Here is a 14,066-nt window from a genome sequence, read left to right as displayed (position 1 = left end):
TTTTATTTTTTATTCTAAATTTGTATATTTAACAAAAACATATTTACTTCTACTATTCTTAAAGAAAATCTTAGAAATTTTTTACAAATGAACATTTTCCAAAAACTTCTCATAAAAAATATAAATATAAAGAACAATACAACATAATAAATACAATAACGAAAAAGAAAAGTCAGAATTTTTTTTTTTCTTTTTTTAATCCCTTTCATTCAACAAAACATCTGGAATTGATGTTGTTGATCTCAATCTCAATTTAAAGAGATATTACAAATAATAGCGAAATATCTAGTTTTTTCTACTTATAAGAATATATATTTTTAAAGACCAAACAACAGTAAACCAATTATGTAAATGTTGATGAACTTTTTTCTTTGACGCTTTTCCTTGTCAGTTAAATTTTACACAAACGTTGTTCAATATAGCATTAATCTAGACCATCATTGTCTTCAGTTACTTGAGCTGTTTGTGTTGGCTGTTAAACAGAAATAAAACTTCATAGTACAATAGATTACTGTATACAGAGTACAAAAGATTTGTTAATTTTTATTACATATATGTTCTCTTTACCGCAGAGAACTTAAACCATAATAGAATCCAATGACAATTTAGAAGTATAAAAACTCTACCTGCATTTTTTGCATATGCATAGCTCCATATAGAGCTATATTTTGAACAAGACTTTGGAACACATCAGGTGGTAAAGTTTGCTTGAAAACTTGTAACAGCTGTTGAGGTTGACCACAGACCACTATTGCATTTGTAAGATGTTTAACACAGTTTTCATAATCTTGAATAGAAAGACATTCTTCCCCTTTACTAACTTCATCAAGAAAAAACTTTTGTACAGCCTCTTGATCTTTCATATCAGGTAGGATCTAAAACAGTTTTTATTATTGAAATTAAACACAATAAACATAATAAAGATAAACTAAAACACTCCTCCAATCAAAACATTGAAGAAAATATTTAGATGAATTAGAAAAATATAAATGATTAAAAGAATGATTTGATATTTTCAATTATCTTTTCCCCTATTGAACTTTTTTGGGATGAATAACGCAGAAATGACAAAATAATAATGCATAACTAAGTAGAAAAAGTATGCAGGAGAAACATAAAAGTAAATGAACTGGAAACTTAGAATACTTTTATGTACCACAAATATCAAAGTAGGTTGTATCAGTTATAATAATACTAGAAAATTAAGCCAGTTAACAAATGTGCCATAAACTTGGATAGCTAATTCATAGCCAATCATATTAATACCATTACATCATGTTATATAAAGCTGTAAAAACAAATATTATTAAAATGATAATGGAACTGCTTACTAAAATTTCAAGATAACCAACCATCAACTTGGACAACAATCTTTTTTTTAATATTGTTTATCATTATTTCTTTCAAAGAAAAAACTTGATGGAACTTATCAATTAGGCAACAGTAACAACTTAAAGAATATAACTTTGCCATTTTTTGCCTTCATTTCCTTTAAAATGCGCAATTAAAATCAAGCAAGTAAGACCAATTAAATGTTATGAAGATGCAACCAATGTAATTAGATGAACCCAAGCTTCAGAGCAAGAATAAATAGAAAAAAAACAACAAATTATCACTTAACAGAGATAAAATCATAAATTGTCAAGTGGTAAAATAAACATCACTTAAGAAAGTTCTTACTTTTCTTTGTCTGCATCTTAAATTTTATAGCCATTTTTTTTAGTCTGCTACTGCTTTCTATAAGGGTATTTTCAAATACAACTGTTTACAAAAATACTTGCTATCTTGAAACAGTAAACTGCAGTTTTAAGAAATGCAGTTTATTTATATGTTCTCATAAAGATAGCACCAACTCAAAACACGACTAATGCATGACCTGCATTTGGTTGCAACCACTTCTCACACCTTTTGGTCCTAGTATAGGCTTAGTGGCTTTACCTCAAGATTCAGGAAGGGTGAAATCATTTGCTTATGAGAAAACATTATCAATAGAAAAACATATGCTTCCTGAACTCATATGTATTACTGCACTGTACAATTGTCCTTTCTTAGCATATCAATGATGCAGCTGACCCCTATCACCTTGTTAATGCTTTCATTCCTTTTTGACAATAACTTTTGAGGGTTGGTCTTAAAATGGTAAGATCTTTTAAAGATTACTATCAATTAAAGTATGCTCTGCCAGTATTCATTAAACATATGCTGCAATCAACCTAAAAATATTTTTCAAGCTCTTTCTCAGCTTCAAAATCAAATTTAGGAATATATCTAATATAGCAACCATGATTTCAAAATTTTCCTTTGAATGAAGTGCAACCTTACTCTTCCTATTGGGAAACCATATAGTTCCTTCTATGTGATAACTTACAGTTCACTGTTGAGTTGATTGAGCAAGTAAAATAAAATCTTTATCAAATAAATAGTTGTTCAAAAATTTAACATAAACAATATTCCAATAAGTTGAAAATAGACTGCTGAAATACAAAATGGTAGTGATATTAACTAAATACAAAGATATTGTGGACAGTAGCTATTAGCTTATAACAGCTATGATGTCTTTAGTTTAAAATCTAAGTTTTTAGTTATCCACCAACTATATAAAAGGCATTATATATAAATTGCTTTAGTATATATCAGCCATTTATACCAATTATACTAATAATACACTAAAGTAATCACATGAAATAAACTCAATTTTAAAAACACTGCAAATTTTAAAATATTTATACATAACATTTATAATATTTATAAATTCAAGTCAATCAAGAAACTTAGTTTTGTTGATGATAACCAATATTAGTAATAACCATTCAATTCTAGCCTATTTAGAAATAATGGAGTCCATTTTATTTGTGAATTTTTTTTCCATTTTCCATTATGCCATCAAATGACATTTTAGAAGTAAAGGGAGAAAACAGGCTACTGAGGTTTTATACTACAAGGTGAGCAAGATTGTTATACCCTGCAATGACATAATGTATTATTAGGTTAGTTGCAAGCAACAACATACATATTAATGGTACATATAACTTTAAAACATGACAGTTAATTCTGAATCTAAAATCATACTAAAAATTAGTTCAGACAAAAAGTTTGACAATAAAAACATTATTTAAAAAATGTGGTTCAAACAATTGGTTGTATTTATCAACAAAAAATACCAGCTGAAGTAAAAAAACTTAATTTAAAACAAATACAATTGATCTTATAAGAGCACTAATACTTTGAGCTTTTTAATAAAAATGATTTTAAAGAAATTCATGTGTGCATATATGATACCAAGTTTAATAATCTATGTTTACTAGATTGATAAGTAAAATATTTTAAATTGCAAAATGTATATTTTGAAAAAAAATTATTTATCTAATCTATTTATTTGTGTTTATTTACATAGATATAAATAAACTTACTGAACCAGAATTATCAGCTTCAGCAGCTTTTTGATTTCTTAAGCGACCTAAATATATGTTAAACAACTTATTAAAACAAATGTCAAAACTTATTCGTTTGGTTAACATAAGGACCAATAATGTATTAACACAAGAGGTAAAATATTTATTTCTAGTCAATCCATTTGCAACATTTCGTAATTAAGTTTCACAATTAAACAGATTGAAGTGTCGCTTATGGTATGTTAAAGATTTTAGTTTATAAATATTTACTTAATTTTTAGTAACAGAATAGGCATAAAAAAACATTGAAATGGAGTTTAAACCATAAAAATAAATGTAGGTACTGTGGAAGATGTGCGAATTAGAGTTTTAGGGTAAACGTTAGTAACTTACGTTCTTTTAATTTTTCTTTAAAGAGTGGATCACATCTACGCTTTCTGTCAAAGTACAGACAGTACCCAAGAAAGGAGACACCAGCAACTCCAGCTGCAAGGGTCGCAATTTGACTGTAAGTTGTCATGTTGATGAAGTATGATAGCTGAAGGACCTTGAGGAAGAATTAGTCCGCTGATCCAAAAGAATAAAAAACCGTTAGGACGGTTATTGTCGCGAACAGAGCGACGTCTATCTCCGTTGCACAAGTGAACCACTTTACACAATCAAGGTTGACAAAAGTCAGTTCAAAGATTCGACTAATCGGGGATATTTTCAGAATAACAATGCCTTACTGGTAACAACTTGAGGTATTAATAATGACAAATATTTCAGAGCGAAGAGTCATTTGTAGTTAAAGTGACGTTAAAATGTAACTTCATGTATGAAAAAATTTTAGTGACAATTTTACAGAACTTTAAATACCATTGAACAAGATTCTAAGAAAATAGCCATACTGTTACTAAGGTGGATTTTATTGTAAGAGGTAAGTTTATTTTTCATTTTATTCAAGAGAGAAACGATAAGTGTTTGAGTATGTTAAAATTGTAAAATCTTTTTTCGTTTTTAATCTTTCAACGTATACTTCTATTTGTACTCACATGTATCCAAACTAGATTTAAATCTGTATAGTCCTTAGCTGTACAATGGTTATATAATTTATAACCGCATCAATCCACAGTTTTTTATAATTTAATTTTTTTTAAATCGTGTGTGCTCTTTTTTAAAAACGAAGTTATTTGAAGAATAACTAATACATAATCAAGAAGTTATTTGAAGAATAACTGATACATAATCAACAAGAAAGAAGTTCTTACTTGTTAGATTTTAATTTACAAAAACTTTGTGTTACTGATATTCATAGAGATCTTTACATTTAAAAATTTCATGTAGTTTATTGAAAACCTCCGCAAAGTAGTCTGCCCATATGATAATGGGTCCTCTTTTAAGTGAAAACAAAAGTTGGTTAGAGTTAATTTGAGATAAGTGTAGGGGAACCTGTTGTACCTCTGGCCACTTTTTGCTTCCGAGCGGATTTTTTCTAGACTATTAATCAATTTAAACCGTTCAAAGTTTTTGTTATTCTCTTACATTTTGTGCAAAAATTATACTTTTGACTTTTTTCTCATTCAACCAAAAAGTATAATTTTTGAGCGTTTTAAAAAAGTAGTTAAAAGGTCAAAGGTACACCATGTACGTTGTACCTTTGACCGAGGTGTGTTGTTCTTTTGTCCATAATGTCATTAAGTAATTATGAATTATTTGGACTATTACAGCTTTGTTATATGTTATATAGAAATTTCTGACTAACCACATGTCAATGAAAGCTTATATAACCATTTTGTAAGCAATCAAAGCTGTCTAAAATGAATCCTAAAAATCAACCCTTACAACTTAGGCTTTCCGTTAATCTTTACATGTAAGAGCAATAACGAACAGTACATCTGATAAATTTGATGAAAATTTTTATAAAAGCGGGCTCTTAAAGTTCGCAAAAATTCAAATCGCAATATGAACTAGTCAAAGGTACAACGACCTAGGGTTAGAAATAATCATATAAACTTTTCCATAACAAAAAAAAGATGTTGGTTGATGTTAATAATAACATACATTAACCAAACAACTACTTATGACAATCTATCCTTAACATAATGTTTTACGGTAAAAAGAGTCGACATGGACTAATGTTTCAAATGGCACTTCACGATTTTGGAAAATGATTATAGTAGACCTACAGGACGGAGTGACTAAAGGTGCAACGTGGTCAAAGGTACGAGAGGTTCCCCTATATCACACCTGTCCTTTCTCGTTGTCTGGAGGAAGTCGTCCTCAAGGGCAGGCTAAAAAGAACTTTGAAGATTCATCCTTTAAAATCAAAAAGAACAAGTGAAATTGCGAAGTATCACTGAGCTGATCATAGCTCCTGAAGTAGCGAATCGTTCTTTGGGTCACAGAAACCTAGCTACTTTAACTAGAAAAAGTTCGGAATTATGAGACAAAAAGAATTCAATTGACGTGATTTGTGGTTGCAGACAGTTGAATTCGACGACGAACCATTAGTTTATTTCGTCGATTCTGAATGTACTTGTCATTCTTACAAACAGACGCGAAAGTGGTCATTACTTACCGCGACTGCTAAAATGATGAATAATGAAAACACTGCGGTTTTGTTTACTTTTCTCATGCGGATTAGTTTCTTTGAGTGCTTGTTACACATTCGTTTGAAAAATAAAAAAATTGTCAAGTTAGAAGTGATGAAGATAAACCTAGTGTACAACAAAATTCAGAAAAAATCAACCAAAAATTTAAAAACGTATGGAGCTCATTTAAGACAAACCTTAACTAGGTTTAGGGAACACAGGAAACACAATTAGCAGGTTCTTTATGAAGCAGGAGTTAATTGGCGAGATTACGTGATCAGGCATTGATTTCATTTAAAGCTTCAGTATTTTATTAACATTATCTCCAGCTATGGTATTAATTGAATTGAGTTTGAAAAACTTTGTTCTCAGACCAAAACTCTGAATCTGAATCTTTATTCATGGTATTATATGCCTGTTAGTGTGCACAAAATTCTTGTACATAAATCGGAAGTTACTAAAACCTGCATTCTTTCATTCGGGCAACTCTTGGAAGGGTCTCAAGAAGCCCTCATATACATACAGTAGCGTGCAAAAGTTTATAAACAACTAAATTTTTCAATTTTTTTATCATAACTTTTTGATTTTTCACTGAAAATGAATGGAATTTTCAACAATTGTTCCTATAATGTGATTACATAAAAAAATGATAACTTATAATGGAATGGAGAAATTCAAACTTCATTGAAAACATAATCGTCCAAAAGTTTATAAACAAATGAAAAAATTCAAAAAAGAGATATTATTTCTAATTCCTTTGGATAGCCTCTAGATTTTAATATTGCTTAAAAACAACAACGTATAGAGTCAACAAAATTGGTAAGAATATCTCTTGGGATATTTGCCCAACAATCCGTAAGCATCTGGAATAAGTCATTTTTGTTGGTCGGTTTTTCGCCTTTCAATTGGCGATCGAATTGTTCCCAAAGATGTTCTATTGGATTTAAATCTGGGTTTTGAGAAGGCCAAACCGAATTAGGGATTTTTTTCAAATTAAAAAAAGTTTTAAAGAACTTGCACGGTGCTTTAGATTGTTGTCTTGATGGAAAATCCAACCACGAGGCATTTTGTCCTTTCCATGGGGTAGCATAACATTCTTGATTATATATAAATATACATTCTGATCCATTATGCCTTCTCAACGATGAAGTGGACCAATAGAATAACGACTGAAAGATCCCCAAACTATTATATTGCTATCACCACGTTTAACTGTTGGCATTTAATACCTATGAGCAAATCTTTCATCTTTCGGACGCCTCATGTTCTTAATACCACTGCTACTAAACATACAAAGTTTTGATATGTCACTGAATAATACTTTCAACCATTCTTTTGAAGTCCAATCCAAACGATCTTTTGCAATTCTCATTTGGACTGAGCGATTATTTTATAATATTAATGGTTTCTTGGCAGGACAATGACTCAACAAATTATGCTGACGCAGGCGATGTTTTGTAGTATCTACGCTGCACTTAACAACATAATTATTATTCAAAATGCTATTTAATTCGACTGCACTTCTGCGGGAATCTTGTCTTGATTTTTTTACCAAAGTTCTATCTTGATGTTCTGTAGTTATCTTTGGCCAGGACGTACGCTAATTGTTGATTTGTCAAACTATAAAGCTCAAAAATTTGCTTAAAAGGAATCCTTCTTTACAGCACGTATTATTGAAATTTTCTTTTCTTTTAACAATTCCTTTGACTTTCCCATTGTTTTTTTAAGTTAAATATTATCTCTAGTAAATTAATTTTAATATAAATACATTTTTTTTTGATGAAATTTTGATTTTTTTAATGGGGGATCGAACTGTTTATAAACTTTTGCACAATTATGTTTACAAAAAAATTTGAGTTACTCCCTTTTATATATATATATATATATACACTGTGGAAATTAGGGGCACCAACCCACACCCTCCTAAATGTTTTTTAGTAATGTTTATGTCCCCATTTTTATTTTTGCTTCCAGCAGTTTACAGATTGATAACAAAGTTTAAATGAAATTAATAACAATTATAAATAAATAAATACAAAGCATACTCTTCAAGATTTAGAAATTGACTCTCCTTGAGCCTCAATCACAGCCTCCAAGTTTAGGTGTTGTTTGATACAAGTACCTGCTTGAACTTATCTTATGCGGAGAAATCCAATGGATTCAAGTCAATGGTGGCCACAAATTTTTCTTAGAATTGGTATTGTATTTCAGCCAGTCTTGGAGTAAGTTTGTTGAATGACAGGGGCCATTTTGTGGTCGTTTGAAGCAACCAAGTCAAAGGTCATAACCTGGTTAAGGTGTTTATCTGATTTATTGTTTTATTATCATCAGAGACGTCTTCAACCTTTAAGCTAGAGATTTACTTGCTTTTTCTGCTGATATGAACCTGGTTTATGGTGAAATATTTCTCAAAGAAAATTTTTAGCTCAAGATTTGGGTCAAGCACGAACTTTGATAACCCATCTTACAGTCTTTTCATACAAATTCATTGTCCTAATGATTTTGAAGGGATTCCACTTGATGTCTTCACCCTGGGCACGAAGGCTTTGGTAGCAACTTGAAATTGACATTACTTCTGGGTTTTCTTTTAAGATTGTCATTGCTAACCAGACACTTTGTGATGATGCAAAGAGTCTTTCTTGATACTTTAAATGTCTTCACAATTTTTTTAAACCGAAGTGAAGGATCTATACTACTTGTTTACAGTTTTCCTCTTGGATTTTTAAATGGTAATTTTTAAGCAAAACGTAATGTTTACATGTTGTAGACTTCAGTCGTTGAAAATACTGAAAATTAATAGTTTTAGAAGTAATCATATTTATCACTCAACCTGGCTATATAAACTTCAATGGGTTAATTACCGCGTTGTATACGGGAAGTAACTTCGTGTTCTTGCCCCTTAAAATCCAAAAGACCCTTTTTTGGCTTCTAAATATATTATTTAGTAAAATGCTCAGACATCAAGTACACAATATTGCATAAAAGGGGTTTTAATGAAAATATAAAAATGAATTCAGCAGTATACACCATGTAATTAAGGTCCAAAGGTGTATATTTTATTCATAACTAGTATTATTTTTATCAAATTGTATCAAATTTAACCAAAAATACAATCCGTTAGACTCTAAAGTTACATTTAAATGTGCAAATCTTTAACCGAATGCCCTAAAAAGGTATGTTTTTTAGAAGTTGCAGCTTGCAGACTTTAATAGTACTTATCTTTGAGTTTCGCAATTTAAAAGGTTTGGTTATCAGATTGTTAAAATAGGAATTTTTTTTTTCTTTCTGAGTTAAAAGATTTGATTATTTTTAAATCGCGTGTTGAATTATTAAGCTATAGATTCTTTAAGTTAAAAAAAACGCATTATTATTGATTAGTTTGTATCATCACATATATTAAAAGAGGATATTATATTAGATGGGCTTTGCATTTATTTACGACAGATAAATCCTTATGAAACAGAAACCAGAAATAAAAAATATACACCTACAAATACATGTATATGTTTATGCGTATTAAAGTACCCCTCCACATTGTAGTGATAGACGTCAATATTATAAAATGTCTAAATCTTCGTATTTATCAAAAATTAAACGAACTAAAAAATCAGACTGAACTCCTATGAACAGCAAAAAAGTATATGGGCTTTACACGCTTCCTAAACGATAGTTTAAACAAAACGGTTTTTGGCAAAAAAAAATTTGTACCCACTACCTGTATTCATATTTAATTTCATTTGCTCTTCGAAAACCAAACTTTAGTGGCAAAAAATTTATTTAACTCCAAATAATAAAATGAATCTTTTGGTAAACCATTAAGCATGTTAAAATTGCTACGTCTTACTTAGTTATAAACAGTTTTTTGTCTGAACTTTTTTTTATTCTGATTTATAATTTAACGTGAAAAATATTTCTGTTCGTTTTCTTTCTAGAGCAGTGAAGTAATGGTTTTAATTTTCTATTCTTGGAATTTTGCACATCGAGCCTTTTGATGCAGATCGAGTTTATTGAGCACATGATTTTCGTTTTTGAGTAACCGTAGGTATTTTCAATCAATTGTAGGTTTAAAAAAATATAACCTCTCTGTATAGCTTGTCAGGTAAATAGTATAACTACTCGTATAAATCTATAGCTGATTTATCTGAGCTTTTTATGTACCGTTGGATTTTAATCCTTCACTAAATACAGGTTTTTTGTAAAGAATTTGTTTTTCCAAAAGCTTCTCAGTGTGTTTCTCATTTTAGGCAATCTGCATATAACAACACACGGCCGTGCAACTGCACTGTAAGACATTATTATCACAATAATCTGTTTTACATAAACTTTTTTTAAAGGTCCGCACGAAATGCAGAAATACAGGTAAAACGAACATATTGCTAATGGTAGACAAAATATCAAGATAACCATGGAAATTGCAAACAAGTTTGAAACGATTTTTAGTTCATAGTAGCCGATCCCGAACCTGAACTTGTGTATTTTTTCACTTTCCATTGTAAGATTTGTTGTTCTCCGGATATTATTTTTCAAAGAACAAAATGTAAGTGTGTCAACTGTTGCTACTCCAGGAACGACAGTGTAAGTTGGTAAAGAAAATTGTCTAATGCTCGTCGACTCAGACCATGACGAAGATACACTTATTGCTTCCTTTTCGTTTTGACGAAGTGCAATACAATTGTTTGACGGTTTTAAATTAAGCCAATATGATATAACAGTAAGAAATATGACGGACAGCGCGGGAAAGATCACAATTATTGATAGTAAAAGCAGCACCAAATCAACGCGTAATGCCAACGACAATAAACCAAATGTTAATTCAAAGCACCAACAAAAGTAAATAAAGCTTATTTGGCTTTTTATTGATATAACTTTATACTTTTCAGGATATTTTAAAAATATTAACCGGTCGAAATTTAATAAAGCCGAAAAAACTATAGCAGCACTGCACAAAAATATTCCGGTTACATTGTGAATTTTCGATAACACTTCATAATGCCAGCTATCAACATTATAAATAGCCATTACAATGGTTGACGAGTTAATTAAAAGACCAAAACTCAAGTCAGCTACTGCTATATTCATCACTATTGTGTAAAACTTTGATTTCAATGGACGGCTAATTATTACTGCCTGAAGTAACAGAAAATTTGATATTCCACCAATCATTAACGCAATAGTGTGTAGAAGAACTACAAGAATCATACTCGGTTTTGTCATAAACAAAACCAACTATCGGGTTGAAGAGAAAAACATTGATTTTTTTTGTTGTTCTTGTTTTTTTTTGTTTTGAAATCAAAATTACTCGAATTAGAAAAATTACTTGAATTATCTCCAACTAAGCCAATTGTTTAGTCTGATTAGACTTTCTAAGTGCACAACTTCAAAACTTGTTACTTGATTTCCATTGTTGGTTTTCTTCGTCTTGATAAGCTATTCAAACGGAGTCATTCTCTTTCAAAACACCAGCTGTTTTTTAAAACGATTATCCATAAATAACGATGGAAAAAACTGTATTGATAACCTAACATGATTTATTAATTAATATATTTTCTTTTATTTTTTGCAACTTGATAAATAACGCAGTTTTTATTTCTTTAAATGCTTTATATTTCGACCACTAATAAAACTCACGTTTTAAGCTCCGTCTTTTTTCATATGCTCTAACAAATTTTATCAGCCTCTTTTTCTTTTCTAAAGCATCTAAAAACACAATTTAAAAGCACTTCTTTAGTTAGCATTGAGAATCTAACGGAAATAGGCGTCAGTTGCTGAGAAGAAATAATCGGTTTCGTGGCTGTGAAGTCATAATTAAGCGAACCTACTCCTTTTTAAGGTTAAAATTAGGTCCCCTTCAGTTTATAAACTAAAATTCATGTTAAACAGAGATTAGTAAAACACGAATTTTTATTTTTATTTGTTAAAAAATGCCAAATGGATTAGACAAGCTTCAAACCAACATAAAAAATACCCCGTGACTACGTGTACTACATTTAATTTGTTTGTTACTACTACATTTCAAAGCATTTTTGTTGTTGATTTGGAAAAGAAAATTAGTTTTAAAATGAATAAAATAGCAGTTCGCGATGCTTCAAAAATTGGATTCATTTTGTAAAATATAAAGTTTGATAAAATGCGTCAGTCAAATCAAAAAATCAAGAAAAACGTGGAAGAAGTTCAAAGAATCTAGAAAAAAGTCAACAAACCAAACCATCATCGGCGCTATGGTATTTGAAAAAAAAACAAAAAAAAAAACATGGTTTTCCTTTTCGTTTTTGTTTTTATTTCAATCATCAGGTGCTAAAGAAGCATATTGATCCTTCTTTGTCCTTATATTTACTATCTATATATAAGGGCGGAAAGTTTGAAGATTTTGTTAGAGATTCGTGACATTTTAACGCCATCAAGATAAACAAAGCAGAAAAACGTTCTTCTCAAACCTAATACTTTCAAGATGGCGAATGGAAGTTGTATTTTAAAATCTATTATTCATACGTGGAAAATGGAAGTAAAGATTTTCCTTTTAACTCAAAAGTTATAGATTGTTATTAAAACTGCATATCAGCGATATATATCTTTTTCATTTGTATTTCATAATTATGTTTTTAATTTTGACTAATGTAAACATAATTTTAAAAAAGTCTTAATCTTCCATCCAAAAAAAAAAGAACCCTTTTTGTGAGGGATTTCACAACCTATTTATTGGCAGCGTTAACTAAAGAATTGCGTAAGGAATTTTTTTTTTTTATCAATGTTACTTTTGCATTAATTGTGGATAAAACAAAAAATGTAGGGACTATAAGAAACATCCTATGATTTAAAGTTATTGAATTCACTAAATATAATAATCTCAGTAATCGTAACACTATTTCCTTCCCATTCCTAACTATGTTTCCAGGACTTCGTTTGAAGCTCAGAAAAAGTTATATTTAGCAAGCGTGTTTATTAGACTATTAGTCCTGAGAACAAGGTTGGACTATTACACACTACCCACAAAAATTATTTTTACATTTAAATTCATGAAAACATCTGCCAACTTTTTAGTTTTATTGACGCCGTCAAATGAAGGTTGATAAATTTTAAGATGCGCTTTTATGGAGCATAAAAAAAAAACAAAAAAAAAAACAACATTCAAACTTTTTAGCTTGTTGTCAAATTAAACAAACTTTAAAACTTTAATGTTTTTAAAGTTGTGAGCAACCCTGGGTTCAATGTTGATGTTCCTACCAACAAAAAACTGCGATGAAACTGAACCATTTAAAAACAATAAAATTCGCATACAATCTCAAAATGCTTTCAATCAATATTAAAATTTAATTTCCCATAACTAAAAAGTTAACATTTCGCAATTCAGATAAGATCATTTTTAAGAAATATTTCAATTTGATTGCAAAACAGTGCAGTAGTTATATACATATAAATGCGCGTGCACAAGTGTGTGTTTTGCTCAGATTTCCACTTCTTTTAGTTTTTACTGTTTCTTATTGACTCAATTTAAAAAATGAAAATGTAGAAGTAAAATTGTACTTTTGTTATTTGACTTTTTTTTTTATACATCTGTATAAAACAGTTTAATAACAAAATTATTTCTAGACACACATACACAGAGACATATAGAAGCTAAGTTTAATGGAAAAATCTGTTTTGTCAGCAAAATCTTGCTACAATGATTTGAAAGAGGAAAATCGTTACTTTTCACAATCACAAGGAGATTATATAGTCTAATTAAAATTATAATCCGCGAAAAAAACTATTTTGGGGCTTCTAACTCAGAGAGACCCCACCAGGTTGGGAGAGGGAAGATTTTACACTGGCCTCCTCAATGATTGATCTTTAAGTTCTATAATCTAGTAAATTACTTGAAAATTCAATAATCACAGAGAGAAATTTCGCTAAACTTTTTTTCGAATAACTCTTTTAGACTCAATATATATAAAATTTTCTTTAAATGATGACGATGAGTTTATATAAACTTGAATTTGTCTGTATATAACAAAGTTACATAAACATCTTTAATAAAAACGCGCTGTCCATTACAACAAAAAATAAATAATTCTCTAATCCCCTAATTTATGATTTCGTCACATACTGGCAAGTTTAAAAAAAA

The 14,066-nt window shown here is 29.7% G+C and overlaps 1 protein-coding gene across 1 annotated transcript; it reads right to left on the bottom strand.

Annotated features, from left to right (window-relative positions):
* Positions 1 to 42: 42 nt before the first annotated feature.
* On the bottom strand, positions 43 to 4,015 carry LOC145183198 (mitochondrial import receptor subunit TOM20 homolog). The gene is made up of 4 exons (XM_090086464.1): positions 3,786 to 4,015; positions 3,411 to 3,457; positions 627 to 875; positions 43 to 472 (listed from the first exon to the last, which is right to left on the bottom strand). Exons 1-4 carry the CDS (start codon positions 3,910 to 3,912, stop codon positions 425 to 427), a joined length of 471 nt encoding a protein of 156 aa, XP_089942590.1. The 5' UTR covers positions 3,913 to 4,015; the 3' UTR covers positions 43 to 424.
* Positions 4,016 to 14,066: the final 10,051 nt, after the last annotated feature.

The sequence above is a fragment of the Hydra viridissima genome, unplaced genomic scaffold (genome assembly GCF_058129835.1).
Source record: "Hydra viridissima isolate aposymbiotic clone 2 unplaced genomic scaffold, HvirCarnegie_v1 scaffold_4, whole genome shotgun sequence".
Taxonomy (NCBI): Eukaryota; Metazoa; Cnidaria; class Hydrozoa; order Anthoathecata; family Hydridae; genus Hydra; species Hydra viridissima.
This window is presented reverse-complemented; position numbering and strand designations above follow the sequence as displayed.

What these genes read in the sequence shown, in the direction of transcription:
- LOC145183198 (XM_090086464.1), bottom strand. Translation starts at nt 3,912, where the DNA reads ATGACAACTTACAGTCAAATTGCGACCCTTGCAGCTGGAGTTGCTGGT. An exon ending in TAAAGAAAAATTAAAAGAAC is followed by an intron (nt 3,458 to 3,785) that starts GTAAGTTACTAA and finishes ACATATATTTAG; the next exon opens with GTCGCTTAAGAAATCAAAAA. An exon ending in AAGCTGATAATTCTGGTTCA is followed by an intron (nt 876 to 3,410) that starts GTAAGTTTATTT and finishes AAACTGTTTTAG; the next exon opens with ATCCTACCTGATATGAAAGA.